Source organism: Oncorhynchus clarkii, chromosome 28, assembly GCF_045791955.1.
Source record: "Oncorhynchus clarkii lewisi isolate Uvic-CL-2024 chromosome 28, UVic_Ocla_1.0, whole genome shotgun sequence".
Lineage (NCBI taxonomy): Eukaryota > Metazoa > Chordata > Actinopteri > Salmoniformes > Salmonidae > Oncorhynchus > Oncorhynchus clarkii.
The window spans coordinates 4,847,870-4,874,130 of NC_092174.1; the positions used below are offsets into that span (position 1 = coordinate 4,847,870).

The following is a 26,261-nucleotide window of genomic DNA, read 5'->3' on the forward strand; positions in this document are numbered from 1 at the left end:
AAAATAAATGCCCTCTATTATTGAAAACTTGGATTTATTCAATAAATAGGCTAAAATATTTGTATGATGAATAATATTATTGTAACTATAAGGTACAAATGCACTTTGTGTGGTTGATCGCTTTTTAATTTGATTTCCGGAAGTAACTTTTTTTTCTGCCTCAAACTTCCGACGAATTGTTTACGACTAGAACGTTTACCGCTTTTGTTAAATTAACGTCAGAGTTGATTTTTCGTCGCAAATAAAAGGCAAACTTACGAAGCAGTTTATGAAAAATAACATAGCAGGTTAGCGTAATTCTATTGAAATTGTTGTGCTTTTTACTTACATTTTCCAATAACTGGATCCCTTCTAACCATTACCAACTGATTTTTTTATATATGATATGACGCTACCGGCTGTCAATCGTGCGCTCTTTGCTAATAGGAGTCAAATAAAACTATGTATTTCAGAGGTCTTACGCAACCTGTCATTAAGTAGCCGATTCAATTTTAAGACACAATCATTGCAATGTCTGAAAACGGTGACTTCTCAATCTAATGCTGTTACGGTGAACAGAAGGTCACAGCTATACCGGCGGAAATGCGAAAGCAATGGGGATGAAAATAGTCGTGCTACGAGTAACTGGACTTATGCAATGTGGAGTGCAATTGGTAAGTAAGTTATTGTCATGTTAGATATGTTACAGTACTCTTCCTTATTGGGTGTCATTGTCAGTATTTTAAATTGCAGTCAAAAGGCTATCATCAATCATATTTTCCATTCATGTGCATATTATTTGCGTAGCTATGAGTGCTTCATGAAATGCAATTACAAGAACATGTATTTGTATTTCTACATGTGAATACTCATAACCGGCCATTTAAGTCATTAAGTGACATGAATGTTTTATAATGCATCCCTCCCTCTCCTTCGTGATAGCGTTTTCTCTCTTCAGCAAAGCTGAGGAGGACACCAGAACTGAGGCTCAGAAGAAAGAAGATGAGATAATTTTACTTTTGAAGAGAGCCAAGGTAGTTAATTGTCATCGCTGTAGGCAACTCCTCAATTTAGTTTTTTTAGCAGTCATCTAAACAATAGGGCTACAGTAGCACGTAGCTCTTGATCATGACTCTGTTAAATTACATTACACATAAGTCATTGGATGAAGGTGTCTTATGCATGAGGGAGTTATGTTAAAATCCCAGACACTCAATCTGAACATTAACACACGCCGCTTGCGGTACGGTTTTGGGAGCATAAGGTCCTTCTAAAAAAAAATACCTAAAGGTTAAATTGATACACTCCTTGGTAGTGTTCTCCATGTTACTTGTTCATGAAAACAGACATAAGACGAGGTAACCACCTGTACTAATTAGCTATCTAGCTTGCTCCGAACATTTGTCTGTAAGCCAACTCGGGAAGTGTAGCGGAAATGTACACTGAACAAAAATATAAACCCAACATGTAAAATGTTGCACACATGTTTCATGAGCTGAAATAAAAGATCCCCGAAATATTCCATGCGCACAAAAAGCTTATTTCTCTAAAATGTTGTGCACAAACTTGTTTGTATCCATGTTAGTATTTCTCCTTTGTCAAGATAACCCATTCACCTGACAGGTGTGCAATAGATGTCTCAAGTTTTTAGGGAGCGTGCAATTGGCATGGTGGCTGCAGGAATGTCCACCAGAGTTGTTGCCAGAGAATTACATTTTCGTTTCTCTACCATAAGCCGCCTCCATCATTGTTTTAGAGAATTTGGAAGTATGTCCAACCGGCCTCACAACTGTAGACCACGTATGGCGCCGTGTGGGCGAGTGGTTTGCTAATGTCAACCTTGTGAATAGAGTGCCCCATGTTGGCTGTGGGTTTATGGTATGGGCAGGCATAAGCTACGGACAACAAACACAATTGCATGTTATCGATGGCAATTTTAAAGCATTAAAAATACAGTGATGAGATCCTGAGGCCCATTTTTAGTTTTATTTAAACACGGTATTTTTGAGTATCAGATGCATATCTGTTATCCCAGCATTATGAAATCCATAGATTAGGGCCTAATGAAATAATTTCAATTGAGTAATTTCCTCATATGGACTAACTCAGTAAAATCAATTAAATTGTTGTGTGTTGCGTTTTTATATTTTTGTTCAGTGTAGTTTCCTCGGATGGAGGCAACCATAGCTATATGGACCTGTGCAAAACTGCAATAGTAAGTGTATTTTTTGATTTTAATTGAAGGATTCTTTCTCGCTGATGAAAGATAAGGACCATATGTTTTGAAAGCTGTATCGCAAACGATTTATCATTGACGTTTCTAAATGTTAAAACACAGATTCAGAATTGTAGTTCACATGAGCCAGTTGTGGGCGACGCTAATGGCTGAAAACTGTAGGGAGAAGGCAGAATGCCTCCTAGAGTTTGAGAGCTGCACTACCGGTCAAAAGTTTTAGAACACCTACTCATTCAAGAGTTTTTCTTTAGTTTTACTATTCTCTACATTGTAAAATAATAGTGAAGACATCACAACTATGAAATAACACATATGGAATCATGTAATAACCAAAAAAGTGTTAAACAAATCAAGATATTTGAGATTCTTCAAATAGCCACCCTTTGTCTTGATGACAGCTTTGCACACTCTTGGCATTCTCTCAACCAGCTTTGAGGTAGTCACCTGGAATACATTTCAATTAACATGTGTGCCTTGTTAAAAGTTAATTTGTGGAATTTCATTCTTCCTTAATGCGTTTGAGCCAATAAGTTGTGCTGTGACAAGGTAAGGGGAGTATACAGAAGATAGCCCTATTTGGTAAAAGACCAAGTCCATATTATGGCAAGAACAGCTCAAATAAGCAAAGAGAAATGACATATCATCATTACTTTAAGACATGAAGGTCAGTCAATTTCAAGAACTTTGAAAGTTTCTTCAAGTGCAGTCGCAAAAACCGTCAAGCGCTATGATGAAACTGGCTCCCATGAGGACCGCCACAGGAATGGAAGACCCAGAGTTACCTCCGCTGCAGAGGATAAGTTCATTAGAGTTACCAGCCTCAGAAATTGCAGCCCAAATAAATGCTTCAGAGTTCAAATAACAGACACATGTCAACATCTGTTCAGAGGAGACTGTGGATCAGGCCTTCATGGTTTAATTGCTGCGAAGAAACCACTACTCAAGGACACCAATAATAAGAAGAGACTTGCTTGGGCCAAGAAACACGAGCAATGGACATTAGACTGGTGGAAATTTGTCAACATTTTAGATTTTTGGTTCCAACCGCCCGTGTCTTTGTGAGACGCAGTGTGGGTGAATGGATGACCTCCGCATGTGTATTTCCCACCGTAAAGCATGGAAGAAGAGGTGTTATCGTGTGGGTGTGCTTTGCTGGTGACACTGTCTGTGACTTATTTAGAATTCAAGGTACACTTAACCAGCATGGCTACCACAGCATTCTGCAACGATACGCTTTGGGCTTAGTGGGACTATCATTTGTTTTTCAACAGGACAATGACCCAACACACCTCCAGGCTGTGTAAGGGCTATTTGACCAAGAAGGAGAGTGATGGAGTGCTGCATCAGATGACCTGGCCTCCACAATCACCCAACCCCGACCAAATTGAGATGGTTTGGGATGAGTCGGACCACAGAGTGAAGGAAATGCAGCCATAAATGGCTCAGCGTATGTGGGAACTCCTTCAAAACTGTTGGAAAAGCATTCCAGGTGAAGCTGGTTGAGAGAATGCCAAGAATGTGCAAAACTGTCAAGGCAAAGGGTGGCTTTTTGAAGAATCTCAAATATAACATATAGTTTGATTTTGTATAGCACTTTTGTTTACTACATGATTCCATATGTGTTATTTCATAGTTTTGATGTCTTCACTATTCTACAATATAGAAAATAGTAAAACTAAAGAAAACCCCTTGAATGAGTAGGTGTTCTAAAACTTTTGACCGGTAGTGTATGAAGCATGCTACTCTTTGCCAAAAGATGATATGCAATCTCATGAACCAAAAGTGTCAAGTCAATGACATAATTTTTATTGCATCAATTCAGAGTGAACTGTTTATTTGTCAATGACATTTGTATAATGTCTTTCTTTACATTATGTCCGAGTAACATTGATGTGTCTTCTGTCCCAGCTCAGTATAATGCGTGGGCAGCTTCATGGAGCCAATGGATTCCTTCACCAGGCAATTGCGCTGGCCCACCAGTCTCGCAATACACAAGCAATCATCTACACCTACAGCCTGGTAAAAGCCTTGATGATAAAAACAAATGTTTTTAAAGTCTCTTCTGTGCTCATGTTGTCAAGATGGAATAAGGTTTATTTAGCTTACAGAGGCATTTTTGTACGCGTTTTTAATTTGTCATAGCAACAAGGTTTGCATGAAAACTCTGCAGTAGATCATTTTATTTTCCCATGTCTCTACAGATGGCAAACCTTGCCTATGTCCAAGGTGAGCTGGATAATGTAAGTAATAGCAGAGGTTGCCATCTTTCTCGTTTCAGTGAACTATTTGCTCTCCCACTTTGGGTATTTACTTTTAAAGGCAATATGACAATGTCAGTCACTGCGTGGTAACTTCCTGCTGATCAAAATCAACAACAAAGTTTAAATCTGGCAAGAAGACTGCCACTATCTGCGCTTCCCTGTTTATGTATGCTTCAAAGGAGGGCAGAAATTAAGAGCCAATAGAGGAAGTCTTGGCATTTTTTATTTGTGTTGTCGATGTCTGTTAGCTAGAGGTCAAGGTGATGTCATATTGCGGAGTCTACCGTAAAAATAAATAATAATACATTTATTTTATATACAGTTGAGGTTGGAAGTTTACGTACACTTAGTTTGGAGTCATTAAAACTAGTTTTTCAACCACTCCACAAATTTCTTGTTAACAAACTATTGTTTTGCCAAGTCGGTTAGGACATCTACTTTGTGCAGGACACAAGTCATTTTTCCAACAATTGTTTACAGACAGATTATTTAATTTGTAATTCACTGTATCACAATTCCAGTGGGTCAGAAGTTCACATGCACTAAGTTGACTGTGCCTTTAAACAGCTTGGAAAATTCCAGAAAATGTCATGGCTTTAATAGGCTAATTGACATCATTTGAGTCAATTGGAGGTGTACCTGTGGATGTATTTCTAGGCCTACCTTCAAACTCAGTTCCTCTTTGCTTGACATCATGAGAAAATCAAAAGTAATCAGCCAAGACTTCAGAAAAAAATTGTAGACCTCCACAAGTCTGGTTCATCATTGGGAGCAATTTCCAAATACCTGAAGGTACCATGTTCATCTGTACAAACAATAGTATGCAGGTATAAACACCATGGGACCACGCAGCCGTCATACCGCTCAGGAAGGAGCGGTGTTCTGTACTTTGGTGCGAAAAGTTCAAATCAATCCCAGAACAACAGCAAAGGACCTTGTGAAGATGCTGGAGGACACTGGTACAAACGTATCTATATCCACAGTCCAATATCAACATAACCTGAAAAGCCGCTCAGCAAGGAAGAAGCCACTGTTCCAAAACCACCATAAAAAAGCCAGACTAAGGTTTGCAGCTGCACATGGGGACAAAGATTGTACTTTTTTGGAGAAATCAGCTCTGAAACCAGATTGCATAGCGGAGAAGGTATGGTCAGTAATCTGTTTGTTGACTTGGCTTTCGAAGACCTTAGAAAGGCAGGGTAGGATAGATATAGGTCTGTAGCAGTTTGGGCCAAGAGTGTGTCCCCCTTTGAAGAGGGGGATGACCGCAGCTGCTTTCCAATCTTTGGGAATCTCAGACGACACGAAAGAGAGGTTGAACAGGCTAGTAATAGGGGTTGCAACAATTTCTGCAGATAATTTTAGAAAGAAAGGGTCCAGATTGTCTAGTCTGGCTGATTTGTAGGGGTCCAGATTTTGCAGCTCTTTCAGAACATCAGCTGACTGGATTTGGGAGAAGGAGAAATGGGGAAGGCTTGGGCGAGTTGCTGTGGGGGGTGCAGTGCTGTTGACCGGGGTAGGGGTAGCCAGGTGGAAAGCATGGCCAGCCGTAGAAAAATGCTTATTGAAATTCTCAATTATAGTGGATTTATCGGTGGTGACAGTGTTTCCTATCCTCAGTGCAGTGGGCAGCTGGGAGGAGGTGTTCTTATTTTCCATGGACTTCAGTGTCCCATAACTTTTTTGAGTTTGTGATGCAGGAAGCAAATTTCTGCTTGAAAAAGCTAGCCTTGGCTTTTCTAACTGCCTGTGTATATTGGTTTCTAGCTTCCCTGAAAAGTTGCATATCACGGGGGCTGTTCAATGCTAATGCAGAACACCATAGGATGTTTTTGTGTTGGTTAAGGGCAGTCAGGTCTAGAGAGAACCAATGGCTATATCTGTTCCTGATTCTAAATTTCTTGAATGGTGCATGCTTATTTAAGATGGTGAGGAAGGTTTTTTTTTTTTTTTAAGGCCAGGCATCCTCTACTGACTGGATGAGATCAGGATACCCCGGCCAGGTCGATTAGAAAGGCCTGCTCGCTGAAGTGTTTCAGGGAGCGTTTGACCCCTGACCCATTACGAATGCAGGCAATGAGACAGTGATCGCTGAGATCTTGGTTGAAAATAGCAGAGGTGTATTTAGAGGGCAAGTTGGTTAGGATGATATCTATGAGGGTGCCCGTGTTTACGACTTTGGGGTGGTACCTGGTAGGTTCATTGATAATTTGTGCGAGATTGAGGGCATTAAGCTTAGATTGTAGGATGGCCGGGGTGTTAAACATGTTCTAGTTTAGGTCGCCTAGCAACACAAGCTCTGAAGATAGATGGGGGCAATCAGTTCACATATGGTGTCCAGAAGACAGCTGGGGGCAGAGGGTGGTCTTTAGCAGGCGGCAACGGTGAGAGACTTGTTTTTAGAGAGGTGGATTTTTAAAAGTATAAGTTCAAATTGTTTGGGTACAGATCTGGATAGTAGGACAGAACTGTGAACTCTGAACTCAGAATTTAAAGGCAATGCTACCAAATACTAATTGAATGTATGTAAACTTCTGACCCACTGGGAATGTGATGAAAGAAATAAAAGCTGAAATCACTCTACTATTATTCTGACATTTCACCTTCTTAAAAAAGTTGTGATCATAACTGACCTAAGACAGGACATTGTTTTTCACAATTCTTGACATTTAATCCTAATAAAATAGTTTTTTAAAATGTATTTGGCTAAGGTGTATGTAAACTTCCGACTTCAACTGTAGTTCTTTTCATTACAAACAATCTCAAAGACGCTTTAAAAACAAACATATGTAGGGGTTTGGCAGTTCATAGTTGGTCTTCCACATCTTCAGATGTCTAGGCAGTTTGGAAAGGCATTAAGTCAGTTGGTGGCTTGAGTGGAGGGAGCATCGATGATACAGACGGGTAAGGGAGACAACGTCAGTCAGATAATGGTAGACAGGCCCGGAGCTCTTCATCAGGCACCTTGTCTCCTTTTCCAGAAGTAGGCTCGGTCATCCACTATCAAAGCGTAGCACCCACCTGGGTAATGTTTTGGCGACTGTAAAAGCGGCAGAAAAGACCAACACACTTCGACAATAGTCTGGAACGGGCGAGCCTCTGCCATTGCCTCACATCACAGTCCCCACATCCTTCCAGGAACCGGAACAGGTGGAACAAAAAGCCAGTGATGTGAAGCCATTCAGTTTTACTAAGCTCATAATGCATTAAGTATATTCTTAAAGAATCAATAGTATATAATTAATTGAAATGACCATTGAGCAGAGGTAAATATGCTAGATTTAATTAAAAAAATATATTTGGTGTTTTGCCTACTTCCAGTGGTCACCCCTGTGCTCTTCTCCCCCAGGCAGAGAAACTGTTCAAAGCGGCCATGAGTTTCATGTTGTCCGGAGGAACACCAGAGGTGAGGGTTGGTCATGTGTTTAAGTAATAGGTTAATAGAAGAGGAATGTTGTGACAACTGGACAGTAGAGTCACTGTGGCATCTTTCTGATTTTGAAATGAAGAGGATAATCTGTCATTTTACATCTTTTGTCAATCTGAACAAAGGAAGACTGTCTGGAATAAATAGGCTCTGGCTCATTCTGTTTCAAAATCATTGGTGTTGAATTGTTGTGGTGTATGTTGTGTTGTTGTCTAGACACTCAATGCTATTGCTACTTCAGTTTTTATTCCTTTTCCTTCTTTTCAAAGGACGACAATGGGGTCATTGAGATGTCCTTGAAGCTTGCTACCATATATGCCGGCCAGAATAAGTAAGTGGACTTCAAAAGTGGAGCAATTGAATCAATTTCGTTCTTTTACAACCAAACGTACACTACCGTTCAAAAGTTTGGGGTCACTTAGAAATGTCCTTGTTTTCCATGAAAACATGCATGAAATTAGTTGCGAAATTAATAGGAAATATAGTCATGATGTTGACAAGTTTATAAATAATGTTTTTTTTTATTGAAATAATAATTGCTTCCTTCAAACTTTGCTTTTGTCAAAGAATCCTCCATTTGCAGCAGTTACAGCCTTGCAGATCTTTGGCATTCTAGTTGTCAATTTGTTGATCTAATCTGAAGAGATTTCACCCCATGCTTCCTGAAGCACCTTCCACAAATTGTATTGGCTTGATGGGCACTTCATACCATAAGGTCAAGCTGCTCCCACAACCGCTCAATAGGGTTGAGATGCGGTGACTGTGCTGGCCACACCATTATACACACCAGCTGACTGCTTCTTCCCTAAATACTTCTTGCATAGTTTGGAGCTGTGCTTTGGGTCATTGTCCTGTTGTAGGAGGAAATTGGCTCCAATTAGGCGCCGTCCATAGGGTACGGCATGGCGTGGCAAAATGGAGTGATAGCCTTTCTTCTTCAAGATCCCTTTTACCCTGTGCAAATCTCCTACTTTACCACCACCAAAGCACCCCCAGACCATCACATTGCCCCTACCATGCTTGTCAGATGGCGTCAAGCACTTCTCCAGCATCTTAATTTTTTCTACATCTCACAAATGTTCTTCTTTGTGACCTGAACACCTCAAACTTAGATTTGTCTGTCCAAATCTTCCTCTGTCCAGTGTCTGTTCTTTTGTCCATCTTAATCTTTAATTTTTATTGGCCAGGCTGAGATATGACTTTTTCTTTGCAACTCTGCCTAGAAGGCCAGCATCCTGGAGTCGCCTCTTCACTGTTGACGTTGAGACTGGTGTTTTGCGGGTACTATTTAATGAAGCTGCCAGTTGAGGACTTGTGATGCGCCTGTTTCTCAAACTAGACACTCTAATGTACTTGTCCTCTTGCTCAGTTGTGCACCGGGGCCTCCCACTCCTCTTTCTACTCTGGTTAGAGCCAGTTTCCTCTGTTCTGTGAAGGGAGTAGTACACAGCGTTGTACGAGATCTTCAGTGTTTTGGCAATTTCTCGCATGGAATAGCCTTCATTTCTCAGAACAAGAATGGACTGATGAGTTTCAGAAGAAATTCTTCGTTTCTGAGCCTGTAATCGAACCCACAAATGCTGATGCTCCCGATACTCAACTAGTCTAAAGAAGGCCAGTTTTATTGCTTCTTTAATCAGAACAACAGTTTTCAGCTGTGCTAACATAATTGCAAAAGGGTTTTCTAATGATCAATTAGCCTTTTAAAATGATAAACTTAGATTAGCTAACACAACGCACCATTAGAACACAGGAGTGATGGTTGTTGATAATGGGCCCCTGTACGCTAATATAGATATTCCATAAAAAAATCTGTTTCCAGCTGCAATAGTCATTTACAACATTAAATGTCTACACTGTATTTCTGATACATTTGATGTTATTTTAATGGACAACATTTTTTGCTTTTCTTTCAAGAATAAGGACATTTCTCAGTGACCCCAAACTTTTGAACGGTAGTGTATATATTTTTTCATGTAAATGGAAGGTTTTAGAAGTGTCCGGACACTGTTTTTGTTGTTGATTTCACTTGTTTTTGACAAACTTATGCCAACGAGCGATTCACTTCCTCATCCTCGTTGTGCAGTACGGGGGCTCTGAAAAAAACTGAACAAATGATCCAAAAACACCCAAATACATCCTTTCAGAAAAGCAACATTTCTTCATACATTGATACAGGTATTTAGATATTGTACATATGAAATTGTGTAGTTCCGAACTTTATCCGCAACGTTATATTTCATTTTGTGGCAACTCGAGTTATACCTTTCCGTCTATTCTAGCAGCAGGCTACACGGAGAATGAAACCGCTGGATAGGGAAAACGCCTTGAGTCGTGCCCAAATTGAACATTAGGAGGCACATTTGCTTCAAATTCCATTTAATAGATGTAAATACGTTTTGGATAGTAGCTAGCCAGCCTAGTTGAAGAGTGCCGTATACACCATTTAAATAGGGTTTCAAGCCAAAGCCAAGCTTTTAAGTTGAGAAATCATTTTCTGTGGTTAGCTATAGTCAGATGGGCAGTATTTCTATTACATGTATTTGAAATAATTATTTGAATTACTTCTGAATATTTTGTATGTTGTATTACACTGGATTTAACTATACTCAAATGTATTTTGTAACAAGATACTTTCGAAAGCTATAATTTGTTTTTTCAAAATAGTTTTATTTTCTCTTTTTATTTTTATAGTGGTTCTCAATTTTGTGGCCCCCTTTCACCCTACATTGGTATCGAAAGTCTGATGGCATGATGGTGTGGTAAGAGAATCTGCTAAATGAACTAAATTTAAGGACTATCCATTGCGCACTACAAATGAAGGTCATTTCCATTTGAGCCGACATAGGCAGCGTTTACCGTGTGCTTTGCAGTTCATTTATTTTTTGGGGTCATTTAGCAGACACTCTTATCCAGAGTGACAGTGTATTCAACTAAGGTAGATAAACAACACCATATCGCAGTCGTAGCAAGAAAGACGTTTATGTAAACGTTACTGAGAATGTTGCTGCTGTTCGGCCGGCAACTTGCAAATGTATTTTAAAATACTAAATACATGTATTTTAAATCCAATACTTTTTCAAAAGTATTGTATTTATTAAAAATATTTTATTTTGATAAATTGGTCATTTGGGTATTTTGTGGTTGTATTTTGTCATTTTATGCCCATCCCTGGTTATAGTCCTGTAGTAGTATATTATTATAATGTGACTACATTTCACGATCCACCCCCAAATTCTACATATCACAGTTCACCATGTATGATGTGTAACCTTATATTAAATGTATGTTTTTATTTCTTCTCAGGAATGACCTGGCAGAGACTGGTTTCCAGTTTTGCACTGAATCCCTTGAAGCCAAGTTAGAGAAATTCAAGGAACTTCCCGCTGAGGAACAGTCAGGTATCTAATGACCTAACCATCAAATTGTTATTTTTTGCTGTAATAGCATAAGATTCTATGTTTTGTGGGTGTGTGTGTGGCACAACTTCCTAATGGTCCGCCACACTGATCCTCAACAGGGGGGCCCCACAGGGTAGCGTGCTCAGCCACCTCCTGTACTCCCTGTTCACCCACATCTCCAACTCAATCATCAAGTTTGCTGACAACACAACAGTGATAGGCCTGATTACCAACAACGACGAGACAGCCTACGGGGAGGTGGTGAGAGCCCTGGCGGAGTGGTGCCAGTAAAATAACCTGCACCTTCAAGACTGCTGTCTTATCTACATAATCATTGAACACTGGTCACTTTAATAATGTTTACATGCTGTTTTACCCACTTTGTGTATATGCTGTATTCTAGTCATGGCGCATCCTATATATACTACTGCTATACACACCTTTTACTATTCACATACTGTCCATACTGTATACTCACATTTACATAAGTACTCAGACCCTTTACTCAGTACTTTGTTGTACCACCTTTGGCAGTGATTACAGCCTCAAGTCTTCTTGGTATGACGCTATAAGCTTGGCACATCTGTATTTAGGAAGTTTCTCCCATTCTTCTCTGCAGATCCTCTCAAGCTCTGTCAGGTTGGATGGGGAGCGTTGTTGCACAGCTATTTTCAGGTCTCCAGAGATGTTCGATCGGGTTCAAGTCCGGGCTCTGGCTGGGCCACTCAAGGACATTCAGAGACTTGTCCTGAAGCCACTTCTGCCTTGTCTTGGCTAAGTGCTTAGGGTCGTTGTCCTGTTGGAAGGTGAACCTTAGCCCTAATCTGAGGTCCTTAGTGCTTTGGAACAGGTTTTCATCAAGGATCTCTCTGTAGTCTGCTCCGTTCATCTTTCCCTCGACCCTGACTAGTCTCCCAGTCCCTGCCATTGAAAAACATCCACACAGCATGATGCTGCCACCACCATGCTTCATTATAGGGAGGGTGCCAGGCTTCCTCCAAACGTGACACTTGGCATTCAGGCCAAAAAGTTAAATCTTCATTTCATCAGACCAGAGAATCTTGTTTTTCATGGTCTGAGTGTCCTTTTGTTGCCTTTTGGCAAACTCCACGTGGGCTGTCATATGCCTATTTTACTGAGGAGTGATTTATGTCTGGCCACTCTACCATAAAGGCCTGATTGGTGGCGAGCTGCGGAGATGGTTGTCCTTCTGGAAGGTTCTCCACAGAGGAACTCTGGAGCTCTGTCAGAGTGACCAGGTTCTTGGTCACCTCCCTGACCAATGCCCTTCTCCCCCAATTGCTTAGTTTTGGTGGGCGGCCAGCTCTAGTGTTACGAATCCCTTTGGCCCGGCAGTCTAGAGGGGATGATAACGAGACCCGTAACATAACTCATGCAAAGTGTAGTAGTGACAGTAACGGTGCGAACAAAAAAAAACAGACAACTTAATTACCGTCAAACACTCAGGGTTTATTTGAAAACACACGGTAAACAGGGGGGCAGGAAAAGGGGCTGAGCTGGACCCAAGGAAAGAAACAAATATCCAAAAACACCCCTAAGCTAGACTAGCCTACTACTATCCAGCTAACTAACTAACCAAAAATACAGTGGGTGGTCCGCCCAGTTCTACCTAGTGTTCTTAGACAAAGTAGTCCTACGGGTAGTGTATACCCATGGATAACTAGTCTTGGTTCCCCCTTTTCCCACCATCAAACAAACACCACAACAAAATAACAATACTCACAGGTGGGGACAAAGTGATATGCAGGTGCTAAAACAAATGAGAGATCAACAGAGATTGCATGACAGAGAGGTTGAGCTTTTGAGAAAACAACTGACAGGGTTTTTAAACCAAGGGAAAGGGGATGTGATTGGGTAATGGAAACAGGAGGAGGTGTGTCTTCTGATTAGCGACTGATTGGGGAATGGTGATTGCCACCTGTGAGGAGGGGAGAAGGAGAGAAAAGAAATACACACACAGAATACTTGTATCCGTAACATATAGGAAGAGTCTTGGTGGTACCAAACATCTTACATTTAAGATTGAAGGCCACTGTGTTCTTGGGGACCTTCAATGCTGCAGAAATGTTTTGGTACCCATCCCCAGATCTGTGCTTTGACACAATCCTGTCTCGGGGCTCTACAGCCAATTCCTTCGACCTCATGGCTTGGTTTTTGCTCTGACATGCACTGTCAACTGTGGGACCTTGTATAGACAGGTGTGTGTGCCTTTCCAAATCATGTCCAATCAATTGAATTTACTACAGGTGGGCTCCAAGTTGTAGACATAGCTCAAGGATAATTAATGAAACAGGATGCACCTGAGCTCAATTTCGAGGCTCATCGCAAAGGGTCTGAATACACAAATGTCTAAACCTGTTTTTGCTATGTTATTCCGGACATTGTGTGGAGATTGAGGACATTATTTATTTAATACATTTTACAATAAGGCTGTAACAAAATGTGGAAAAAGTTAAGGGGTCTGAATAACTATGCATACAGTTGAAGTTGGAAGTTTACATACACTTAGGTTGGAGTCATTAAAACTCGTTTTTCAACCACTCCACAAATTTCTTGTTACCAAACTATAGTTTTGGCAAGTCGGTTAGGACATCTACTTTGTGCATGACACAAGTAATTTTTCCAACAATTGTTCACAGACAGATTATTTCACTAATAATTCACTGTATCACAATTTTAAAAAATGCATTTAACTTTTTTTATTTAGCTAGGCAAGTCAGTTAAGAACAAATTATTATTAACTGCCTTGTTCAGGGGCAGAAGGACAGATTTGTATCTTGTCAGCTCGGGGATTCGATCTTGCAACCTTTTGGTTACTAGTCCAACGCTCTAACCACTAGGCAACCCTGCCGCCAAATTCCAGTGAGTCAGAAGTTTACATACACTGAGTTGACTGTGCCTTTTAAACAGCTTGGAAAATTCCAGAAAATTATGTCATGGCTATAGAAGCTTTTGATAGGCTAATTGACATCATTTGAGTCAATTGGAGGTGTACCTGTGGATGTATTTCAAGGCCTACCTTCAAGCTCCGTGCCTCTTTGCTTAACATCATGGGAAAATCAAATGAAATCAGCCAAGGAAAAACATTTTTAAACCTCCACAAGTCTGGTTCATCCTTGGGAGCAATTTCCAAATGCCTAAAGGTACCACGTTTATCTGTACAAACAATAGTAATCAGGTATAAACACCATGGGACCACGCGGACGTCATACCGCTCAGGAAGGAGCGGCGTTCTGTCTCCAAGAGCTGAATGTACTTTGGTGCGAAAAGTGCAACTCAATCCCAGAACAAAAGGACCTGGTGAAGATGCTGGAGGACACTGGTACAAATCATACTTTTTGGAGAGATGTCCTCTGGTCTGATGAAACAAAAATAGAACTGTTTAGCCATAATGACCATTGTTATATTTGGAGGACAAAAGGGGAGGCTTGCAAGCCCAAGACACCATCCCAACCGTGAAGCACGGGGGTGGCAGCATCATGGGGGTGCTTTGAAGCAGGAGGGACTGGTGCACTTCACAAAATAAAGGGCATCATGAGGAAGGACAATTAAGTGGATACATTGAAGCAACATCTCACGCCAAAATTCACACCACATATTGTGGGAAGCTTGTGGAAGGCTACCTGAAACTTTTGACCCAAGTTAAACAATTTAAAGGCAATGCTACCAATTACTAATTAGGTGTATGTGAACTTCTGACCCACTGGGAATGTGATGAAAGAAATAAAAGCTGAAATAAATCATTCTTTCTACTATTATTCTGGCATTTCATTCTTAAAATAAAATGGTGCTACCTATGACAGGGAATTTACCTAGCTTACCTACGACAGGGAATTTTTACTAGGATTAAATGTCAGAAATTGTGAAACTGAGTTTACATGTATTTGGCTAAGGTGTATGTAAAGTTCCGACTTCAACTGTGTACATACATACATATATACAATACCATTCAAAAGTTTGGACACATCTACTCTTTCCAGGATTTCTTTATTTTAACTTTTTTCTACATGGTAGAATAATAGTGAAGACATAAACTATGAAATCACACACATGGAATCACATAGTAACCAAAAAAGTGTTAAACAAATCAAAATATATTTGAGACTCTACAAATAGCCACCTGCCTCAGGCAGGTGTAGGTTGTAGGGCCAGTATCGCAATACTTGTTAGTATCGTTGCAAGGAAACGAAACACGATGCCCATTTAACATCTTTAGGAAAACAGCCCTAATGTTGTCATCCACAGTCACGTGTTTATTTTCCAAGCTATAGCACACAATACTTTACATTCAGCAGATTTTTAAAGGACCAAAGAATTTGGTCTGCTTCATGTGACGTGATCTTCTGAAAAGTTGTGAAACCTTGCTTTTGTATGTGTATTCAACTTTCGTGACCCTTCCTTTTGATATTGAGCTTGTTTGCTGACTGCATCCCTCCTCGTGTTTCTCCCTCTTTTCAGAGGAGTTGCGGATGGAGACCCGGCTGCTGCTGGGCCTGACCTTGGACTCCCACGCTCGCTACATGGCCGCCACACACCGCCTGAGCCGGGCGGCACTGGACTACAAGCGAGCCCTACTGATCTGCCAGGAAGAGCAGGGAGAGACCCACCCACAGGTACCAGTTGTTAAATGTTTAGGCATTTTAGATAGAGAGAACGCCTGTTTTTGTTCTCTCCACAAAGTTTAATGGATTATTTTAAAATGTATATCTGAGTTCAAATGTTTTCTTTGTTTATTGCAACGTCACTGAAATGAAGAAACAATGTTTATACAACCTATTGGAACGTAGTGGGTTGGGACCTAAAGACTTACCGTCACCTCTACTGTGGTGTTAAAGACAATTGACAAGAAAGTAATATTCTTCTTGGTCTTCTACAGTCGCTGGTGCTGCTGAGTGACCTAGCCACCATCCTGGACCTGCAGGGCCGCCACGATGAGGCCCTGCCCCTGGTAAAGCAGGCCGTGGAGCTGAGCAGAGAAGCCGGGCACCCTGACCAGCACGTGTTGTTGGGAAACATGGCAGGCGTCCTACTGCACAATGGTAAGGAGGGCTAAAAATGAGGACTGAAATTCTCATCACAAGTCAGTTTTCAATGTCAAAACATTAACTTTTTATTGAGAATTACTAAATTAATGTAGCTCAGTTGGTAGAGCATGGCTTTTGCAACGTCAAGATAGTGGGTTCGATTCCCAGGACCACCCGTACGTAAAAAATGTTGCATGTATGACTAAGTCACTTTGGATAAAAGTGTCTAAATGGCATATTATATTTCTCTATGCACGTTATCCTTCTGGCACATGTCAGTTTTATAATTTGGTGCAGCTGCATAAGTACAGGCATTAACATTAATGGATAACATTTTGTTCAAGGAGGTACTGCGAAGTCTTATCACTGTTAATATCAGAGAATATCTCTGTCGTGTTCATTACGGCATGCAACAGAAAACGTTTAACTATTTGTAACAGAAAATAAAACTGAGTTTCTTATTGGAGAAACCCAATTCCTAATTCAGTCTGTTTTCGTTCATTTCATGTCAAATGAACACAATCTTTGTGTGTTCCTCCTGGTCCAGGTCTGTTTGAGGAGTCAGTGAAGCTGTACAAGGAGGCCCTGGCTCTGGCCCAGTCTGCAGGAGATGAAGAAGCAGTAGAGCAGATCCGGGAGGGGCTGAAAGAGGTGGGCAACAGGAGGAAAGCAAAGAAGGCGGAAACAGAAGCCCCCAAGACTGAGACCGACTGACCAGTTGGATCAACCAAACAAATATTAACACAAGCCATCTCTGAACATTTCTGTTTGCAAATCTGAAGGGACTGAAATTAGATGGGTCATGTATGCACAAGATACGGAGCACATGGCTTATACAGTAGCTCAGGAGGAGAAGGAGAAATGCAATAACACAATCACACTGTTTTCAAGACAACAGTTTATCTTTCTATGGGCATGCAACAATCTCATCTGTGAAACCCTGTAATGTTTTGTCTGTAATGTGTGAAATCTCACTTCAATGAGGTGTTCTTTTGTTGTCAGATTGGCTCAAGATGTAAGGGGAAAGACTCTGAGCTAAAATAAGTAAGACAAAGCTGGAATTCAGTCAAAGGTATGTTGTTCGACAAGCGTATTGCACATTTACTTTTAAATTGCTGCTCCTTTATATTTACTCTTGAGACAACATCCGCAGCTTTTATCATGAATGCGAAAATGCAATTTGTTGACAATCCGCTTTTGATTGAATCCCAGCCTGAATATTGGCATCTTAGGAGAATGGCAAGTCATGTGAATGACTATAAATAAAACTGTAAGACATGTACAATTTATGTGTATACAACACAACTTGAAACAGACTTGAAAGTGACATGGGACTTAACTGTCAGCTTCAAGAGTGAAATGCCAAATCAGTAATTGTATTATTTTCCCTTTGTGTGAACAACCAAGGTATAACATAAGGCCGAGGCTGCGGGTCCAACTTTTCTGGACCCCGCTTTTCAGCGGCTGGGGTCATGTGGCTTCTGCGCATGTAGGGGATTCTGTACTTTGCCCACAATCTCTGCTCAACTTGTTGATAACCCCCCTTCACATTTCGCACTGTCAATCGTGAATGATAATTCTTTCAATTTTACAGGGGAAATGTCCATGCTGCATCTGCATACCGACGATTTGGTGTAAATCAGTTTCATGGGGATACAGTGCATTCGGAAAGTATTCAGACCCCTTGACTTTTTCCACATTTTGTTACGTTACAGCCTTATTCTAAAATAGATTAAAAAATAATGGTCTGCCAATACCATAACCCCACCACCCAACATGGGGCACTGTTCACAATGTTGACATCAGCAAACCGCTCATCCACACAGCACGCGCGATCTGCCCAGTACAGTTGAAACCGGGATTAATCCGTGAAGAGCACACTTCTCAGCGTGCCAGTGGCCATCGAAGGTGAGCATTTGCCCACTGAAGTCGGTTACGACATCGAATTGCAGTCAGGTCAAAACCCTGGTGAGGACGACAAGCACGCAGGTGAGCTTCCCTGAGACAGTTGTGCAGAAATTCTTCAGTTGTGCAAACCCACATTTTCATCAGCTATCCGGGTGGCTGGTCTCAGATGATCCCGCAGGTGAAGAAGCCGGATGTGGAGGTCCTGGGCTGGCGTGCTTACACGTGGTCTGCGGTTGTGAGGCAGGTTGGACATACTGTAAAATTCTCTCAAATGACATTGGAGGCGGCTTATGGTACAGAAATGAACATTAAATTCTGTGGAAACAGCTGTCGTGATGTGACTCTCAATAGATGTGATGACTATTATTTATCGAATAATTAGCTACTGTGTTTGTAACTGGATTAAATTAATCATGCAACAATTAACTCATTAGGAGAGTTGTTTTTCCCGGGCACCACGGGAAAAGTTGTTTACCGGTAGTCTCCCGAATGAACTCAAGTCACATATTAATCATTTCCTCATATCACTCTCATTCTGAATGTCACAGACATCTTGAATCTGCACAAACCTGAGTCTTACTGATTATTCCGTGCCACACATTGATTTGATTATTTATTTACTAACAAACTAAGTGAAAACACAGGATACACACACACACACACGGTATAGGTTATTGATTAGAAACTTAATACAATGACAACAGGTCCATAGCGGACTAACACAATATGACACTTGTTACACAAGATGGAGAGTTAAAGAGAAGCAACACTTGGATAAATTTGGGAACTACGCTCACAGTATCCCACACATCCTAATACCTTGCCCCGAACCACCTCTCTTATGGGTAAGAAGTAATGCATGTATTTACGTGTTGAAGGTCTTCGTTGGGTATCTCTATGGGACCCAGGCCTTCGTGGAAAGGGTTCCGCTTGGTGAGAAGGGCTCGATTGGGCCACCGCCTTTGAATGGCCTTCTCCTTCATTCTCAGGTGTAAGGCTCTGATTGTCCACGAGGTTACAATGTCCTCCTTAGTTGTCTGTTTACTTGCACTCGTTCTAGAAGAGTGGACTTCTGAGCATGGTTAATCAGTGTCGATGATCCCCCAGAATGGTGATGAGAACAGTGTAGGTGATGATGATTTGAAGGGAATAACAGGATGGTCCTACTTAAATTCACTTTCTTAAATACAGTACTTAGAACAGATACTCAACCGTAACATTGAATGTTAGAGGCTACTTCGTCTTCTTCAACCTTGTGTTGATTTCCAGGGTCGTGACTAATGTAGACCTAGCTGCAGCTTGTGGTCCATTTAATCTGGTATGTTTATTCTTAACTCCATCATTTATACCCTCGGGTAGAAAGGGAGTGTTTTCGTCATGCTGACACGCTTTCTGGGCACCCTGGCGCGTGGCTCGTTACAAGGCAAAGTATCATAATTACTATGAACTCATTATAGAACTAAAATCACAATCCTATCATCACAAAAACATTCTTCATCCTTGATATTTTCTACACCACGTAAAGGATATACACAGTTTAAAAGTTCAAGTTACAATGTTTTCATTATAACGTCTTTATACAATTTTTTATGTCATCACAAAATACATACATTTTCCATATTCCATCTCTCATCATTATCAACATTTGGATGTTGAAATATATTGTCCCAATGTTCATTGTTGGATGTTGAATTTTTGGGCGGCAAAATCTTCTGTAACAAAGAGTCATTCCATTCACCCATACTAGAAACCAAAGGAATCGTCTGCTGCCTACAATTTACGATCGACGTGAGGTGTCGTAAACCCCCATATCAACCTGATCTCTGGATCCTCACAGGAGAGTCATGACACAGCTCTGGTGGACATTCCTGCAGTCAGCATGCCAATTGTACGCTCCCTCAACTTGAGACATCCAAGATGGCGTAGCAGTCGGACGTCTTGTCGTGTCCTGTCCCTTGTATATATCATATTTTTCTTCGCATATCTTTTAAAACATTTTGCTAAACCTCAACTTCGAAATACTCTCCTGCAACCCGCCTCACCCAATGCGGATCTGCTTTTTTTTTTCTAAAGTACTTATATTTACTTCGGATCTGGAACCCCTCAACTGAAGCTAGCCAGCTAACTACCAGCAAACCATTGCTAGCGGTCATCAGCTAACTGGTCATCAGCTAACCTTTAGCTCGGAAAGCTCTCGCCAGTTCGAACAACGCGACTCTAACCAGAGCATAACGGACCTATTATTTTTTTTTATCCCCGGATTCCCACCGCAAACGGAACATTTTCAGATGGATCTTCACAACTAGCTAACTAGCTAACCGCAACCCCGGATGATTACTCCTGGCTAGCGTTTCCATCCACTTAGCTTGAAGCTAGCCCGGCCAGAGCTCCTGTGCTACCACCGAAGCATACTCCTGGGCTACAATATCCGGACCCACGACCGGTCTATCGATGTCACCGCATGAAGAGGCATAAACAGACTCACCCCATCGCGACGTACCCCAAAGACTAACTTTCTAGCCCTTGCTATCTGCTTGCTTGCTAATTCGGCCTGCTAACTGCTAGCTTGTTTAGCCCCGGTCCGCTAACTGCTATCTTGCTCAGCCCCGGCCTACTAACTGTTAGCTTGTTAGCACAGGCCTGCTAACTGTCTGAATCGCCACGTCCCCAGCCAGCCCAACCACTCACTGGACCCATATTTACTTTCAATCTCTTTTCGATTTTTAATTCGATTATACCTTCCGGTAACCTGCCTCACCCAATGTGATACGAAATCGCTATTATTTTTAATTTTTAGAACACATTCAAGAACCTCCAGAAGCTAACCAGCTAACTAGCTACAAGCTATTTAGTCATTGTTAGCCACTGCTAGCGGCTTTACCTTCTGCACAGCCAGCCAGTTTTTTTTAACCTGGATAATACTCGCCAGTCCCATCCACCGCTGCCCCCTGGACATTGATCACTTGGCTACATAGCTGATGCATGCTGGACTGTCCATTAATCACGGTACTCCATTCTGCTTGTTTATGTTTTATCTGTCGGCCCCAGCCGCACTCAGGCTCTGTGTGTAGTTAATCCGACCCTCCCTGCCTAGTCAACGCCATTTTACCTGCTGTTGTTGTGCTAGCTGGTTAGCTGTTGTTGTCTCACCTACTGTTTAGCTAGCTCTCCCAATTCAACACCTGTGATTACTGTATGCCTCGCTGTATGTCTCTCTCAAATGTCAATATGCCTTGTATACTGTTGTTCAGGTTAGTTATCATTGTTTTAGTTTACAATGGAGCCCCTAGTTCCACTCTTCATACCTCTGATACCTCCTTTGTCCCACCTCCCACACATGCGGTGACCTCACCCATTACAACCAGCATGTCCAGAGATACAACCTCTCTCATCATCACCCAGTGCCTGGGCTTACCTCCGCTGTACCCGCACCCCACCATACCCCTGTCTGCGCATTATGCCCTGAATATATTCTACCATGCCCAGAAATCTGCTCCTTTTACTCTCTGTCCCCAACGCTCTAAGCGACCAGTTTTGATAGCCTTTAGCCGCACCCTCATACTACTCCTCCTCTGTTCCGCGGGTGATGTGGAGGTAAACCCAGGCCCTGCATGTCCCCAGGCACCCTCATTTGTTGACTTCTGTGATCGAAAAAGCCTTGGTTTCATGCATGTTAACATCAGATGCCTCCTCCCTAAGTTTGTTTTACTCACTGCTTTAGCACACTCTGCTAAACCTGATGTCCTTGCCGTGTCTGAATCCTGGCTCAGGAAGGCCACCAAAAATTCTAAAATTTCCATACCCAACTATAACATTTTCCGTCAAGATAGAACCGCCAAAGGGGGAGGAGTTGCAGTCTACTGCAGAGATAGCCTGCAAAGTAATGCCATACTTTCTAGGTCCATACCCAAACAGTTCGAACTACTAATTTTAAAAAATTACTCTCTCCAGAAATAAGTCTCTCACTGTTGCCGCCTGCTACCGACCCCCCTCAGCTCCCAGCTGTGCCCTGGACACCATTTGTGAATTGATCGCCCCCCATCTAGCTTCAGAGTTTGTTCTGTTAGGTGACCTAAACTGGGATATGCTTAACATCCCGGCAGTCCTACAATCTAAGCTAGATGCCCTCAATCTCACACAAATCATCAAGGAACCCACCAGGTACAACCCTAAATCTGTAAACAAGGGCACCCTCATAGATGTCATCCTGACCAACTGGCCCTCCAAATACACCTCCGCTGTCTTCAACCAGGATCTCAGCGATCACTGCCTCATTGCCTGTATCCGCTACGGAGCCGCAGTCAAACGACCACACCTCATCACTGTCAAACGCTCCCTAAAACACTTCTGTGAGCAGGCCTTTCTAATCGACCTGGCCCGGGTATCCTGGAAGGACATTGACCTCATCCCGTCAGTTGAGGATGCCTGGTCATTCTTTAAAAGTAACTTCCTCACCATTTCAAAAAATGCAGAACTAAGAACAGATATAGCTCTTGGTTCACTCCAGACCTGACTGCCCTCGACCAGCACAAAAACATCCTGTGGCGGACTGCAATAGCATCGAATAGTCCCCGCGATATGCAACTGTTCAGGGAAGTCAGGAACCAATACACGCAGTCAGTCAGGAAGGCTAAGGCCAGCTTGTTCAGGCAGAAATTTGCATCTTGTAGCTCCATCTCCAAAAAGTTCTGGGACACTGTGAAGTCCATGGAGAACAAGAGCACCTCCTCCCAGCTGCCCACTGCACTGAGGCTAGGTAACACGGTCACCACCGATAAATGATTATCGAAAACTTCAACAAGCATTTCTTGCCTTCCGCCTGGCTACTCCAACCTCGGCCAACAGCTAGTCAAAAGTTCCCCTTTAACTTCAACAGAGCCAGGGTGTCTTTCTACCCAGATCTTAACTTGGAGGTGAGGAACCAACGGAAAGAGTTTGATGAGGTACGCAACAAATGCAGGGCGGCCAACATCCGATATGGATTCCTCTTCCCAGCCCGGTTTAAGGTGACAGTCGAAGGATCAACACGTACGTTTGACAACCCAAAAGAGGCCGATCTGTTCTTGACAAGCAAGCTCCCTGGCTGAGGATACAGAACGGCTGTGTCAGCCGGCTAAATGACCAAATACAGGCCAGGAATGTGTTTGGATTCCCGGACTGTGTCTTTTCGATTAGAAGATCAGAATTTGGGACTTATGATTGGTGAGATGTTGTGGCTAATATAGCATTGTTTGGCACATCATGTTTTAGCGCCACTCACCCCCTAACGTGAGAGTTAAGTGTTAAGTGTTATTTAATATTAGCGTATATGCGGAGCATCTATATACGACGAGTTAGTTCAAGCTGTATGTCTAGACACCCTAAAGTTTGTGTGTTAGCCAAGGAGTGCTTCGTTTGGGGAAGTCACTCAGTAAAGGGACGGGAGGGGGGATGGGGTATGTGTTTTATGTTCACGTTTATTATTAGTACAGGTGGCATGACAAGCTCCCGCACGGCGGGACGTTTTTCTTCTGAGTTTTGTATGACAGCAACAATTTGCTCTAAAATAAGAAATGCCACATAGTGACAGAGCACAGAGTAGACCAGGTGGAATAAAGATAGTCAGCTGTAACTGTAACGGCTTGGGGCATGTGGTGAAACGAGCTAAGGTTTTCTCTCATCTTAAATCACTGGGTGCTGACATAGTGTATCTTCAAGAACCTCATATTAAACGCTCCGCTCAGGCCAAGCTACGAGTCGGCTGGATCGGTCAGATATACCAGTCTAACTTTGATGCAAAAGCGAGAGGGGTAGCAATCCTGATAAGGAAAAACATTCCGTTTGTTTACTCATCCTCGATTTCAGATCCTAATGGTCGGTATATTATTGTGGCTGGTACACTGAATTCGAAACCAGTAACCTTGGTCAATTTATATGGACCCAACTTCGATGATCCATTATTTTTTCAAAGGGTATTTAAGGACATACCAAATATCTCGGATACAAGTGTTATTGTTGGAGGGGACTTTAACTGTACGTTAGATCCTCTTTTAGATAAACAGCTATCAAGGTCACTTCAACAATCAAATGCCAGTGTCTGTCTAAATACATTGATGACAAACCTTAACATTGTCGATATTTGGAGACTGATGCACCCAACAGACAGGGATTACTCTTTCTTTTCATCAGTTCATAAATCATATTCCAGAATTGACTATTTTTTGTTGGACTCCAAACTAATCTCAGCGGCTGAGTCGGTTACCTATCACCCTATTCTAATTACGGACCACTCTCCTGTGTCCATGGTGCTGAAACTCGGCAATATGTCGACAGGTCGGCGACCGTGGCGCTTAGACGCATACCTGCTGAAAGATGAGGCTTTTTGTCAGTATTTGAAGGAGCAGATTGCCTTTTTCCTCGGAACTAATCCAATCGAGAATCTGTGGAAAGAACTGAAAACTGCTGTTCACAAATGCTCTCCATCCAACCTCACTGAGCTCGAGCTGTTTTGCAAGGAGGAATGGGAAAAAATTTCAGTCTCTCGATGTGCAAAACTGGGGAAAGCTTACCTGTGATGAGACAGAAGGATATGCCTGCATGGCTTTTGATTGAGCAGGCCTCCTGTCAACGTTCCTCACTCCCTGCACTTGTTAATAGCCCATCATATGTGAAAAAATGCACTTATGACTCTAACCCAGTCATTTGTCATACGCTTAGGATCTGGAAACAGATTAGGTATTTTCTTAACATACCCACTGTATACATTGACAGCCCGATTTGCCTGAATCATGCTTTCTACCCCGCATTGGATGATGTGGTGTTTTCACAGTGGAGGGAGAAGGGGCTCACAACAATTGGTAATCTATACATAGATGGTCAGTTTGCTTCATTTCAACAATTATAGGGAAAGTTCAACATGCCAACAACACATTTTTTCAGATACCTCCAAATCAGGAATTTCGTAAGGACACATCCCACAGTATGACATGAAGCCAAATAGTCCTACATTAGATAGCTTGATCCTTGTCAAACCCCATTCAAAAGGGTCGGTCTCTAGACTGTATGATGTGCTACAAGCCCACATAGAGGTATCCACAGACACAATTAAAAGGGCTTGGGAACAAGAACTTGGCTCAGAAATCTCAGATGAGGACTGGGTAGAAGCTCTCAGGAATATAAACCATAGTTCAGTGAATGCCAGACACAACCTTGTACAGTTTAAGGTGATACACAGGTTACATTACTAAAAAGTAAAACTGCATAAAATATTCCCGGACACCTCACCACTGTGTGAGAGGTGCAAGCAGGATGAGGGGACGTTGACCCACTTATTCTGGACATGTCCTAAATTACATGTTTACTGGTCTCTCATTTTTTTATTATTTATCTAGAGCCTTTGATAGAGTTCTAGCCCCAGACCCATTGACCGCTCTGTTTGGCACAGTTGATGGGAATAATCACGAAGGGAAAGCTGTCTCTCTTTGTACTCTATTAGCCAAAAGGCTCATATTGCAATTTTGGAAACTGGAGACTGTACCTACCTTTGAAATGTGGTTACGGGATTTAGGAAATGTAATACAAATGGAAAAGATTCGATACAATACCTCCAATAGAAGTCCAATGTTTTACAAAATATGGCAGCCGATACTGGATAAATGGTCTAGTCCCGCTTCATAACTGGGTTGACGATCTGCTGCTACTCTGTGCTGTACTCCACTCAATATTTATTTTTGGCTTAACTACACTGCTTGTAATGACTATATGCTGTCTTCCTATACATGTACCACCTAATAGGATTTTGTTTTATTTTGTGTATGTGTGAGTTAAGTTTTGTTTTGTCCTCTAAATTGGCCATCCCATTCAACAGTACAATGAATGTCATTGTTAGTATTGCTGTCTTTTTTATTTGATTTTTTATTGTAAAATAATAAACATATTATAAAAAATATAAAAAATCACCATATTCTTATCGGCAGACTCAGTAGCCTCGGTTTTTCTGATGACTGCCTTGCCTGGTTCACCAAC

General features: G+C 41.8%; 1 protein-coding gene across 1 annotated transcript; it reads left to right on the top strand.

Moving 5' to 3' along the window:
- The first annotated feature begins 157 nt into the window (after positions 1 to 157).
- Positions 158 to 17,634, top strand: LOC139387395 (tetratricopeptide repeat protein 19, mitochondrial-like). The gene is made up of 10 exons (XM_071133547.1): positions 158 to 653; positions 922 to 1,013; positions 4,124 to 4,234; positions 4,417 to 4,455; positions 7,826 to 7,882; positions 8,173 to 8,234; positions 11,210 to 11,304; positions 15,784 to 15,938; positions 16,202 to 16,364; positions 16,897 to 17,634. Exons 1-10 carry the CDS (start codon positions 386 to 388, stop codon positions 17,061 to 17,063), a joined length of 1,209 nt encoding a protein of 402 aa, XP_070989648.1. The 5' UTR covers positions 158 to 385; the 3' UTR covers positions 17,064 to 17,634.
- Positions 17,635 to 26,261: the final 8,627 nt, after the last annotated feature.

Coding starts and splice junctions, on each gene's coding strand:
- LOC139387395 (XM_071133547.1), top strand. CDS start 386: ATGACGCTACCGGCTGTCAATCGTGCGCTCTTTGCTAATAGGAGTCAA. Junction 4,456..7,825: donor TCCAAGGTGAGCTGGATAAT/GTAAGTAATAGC, acceptor CTTCTCCCCCAG/GCAGAGAAACTGTTCAAAGC. Junction 7,883..8,172: donor TGTCCGGAGGAACACCAGAG/GTGAGGGTTGGT, acceptor TTCTTTTCAAAG/GACGACAATGGGGTCATTGA.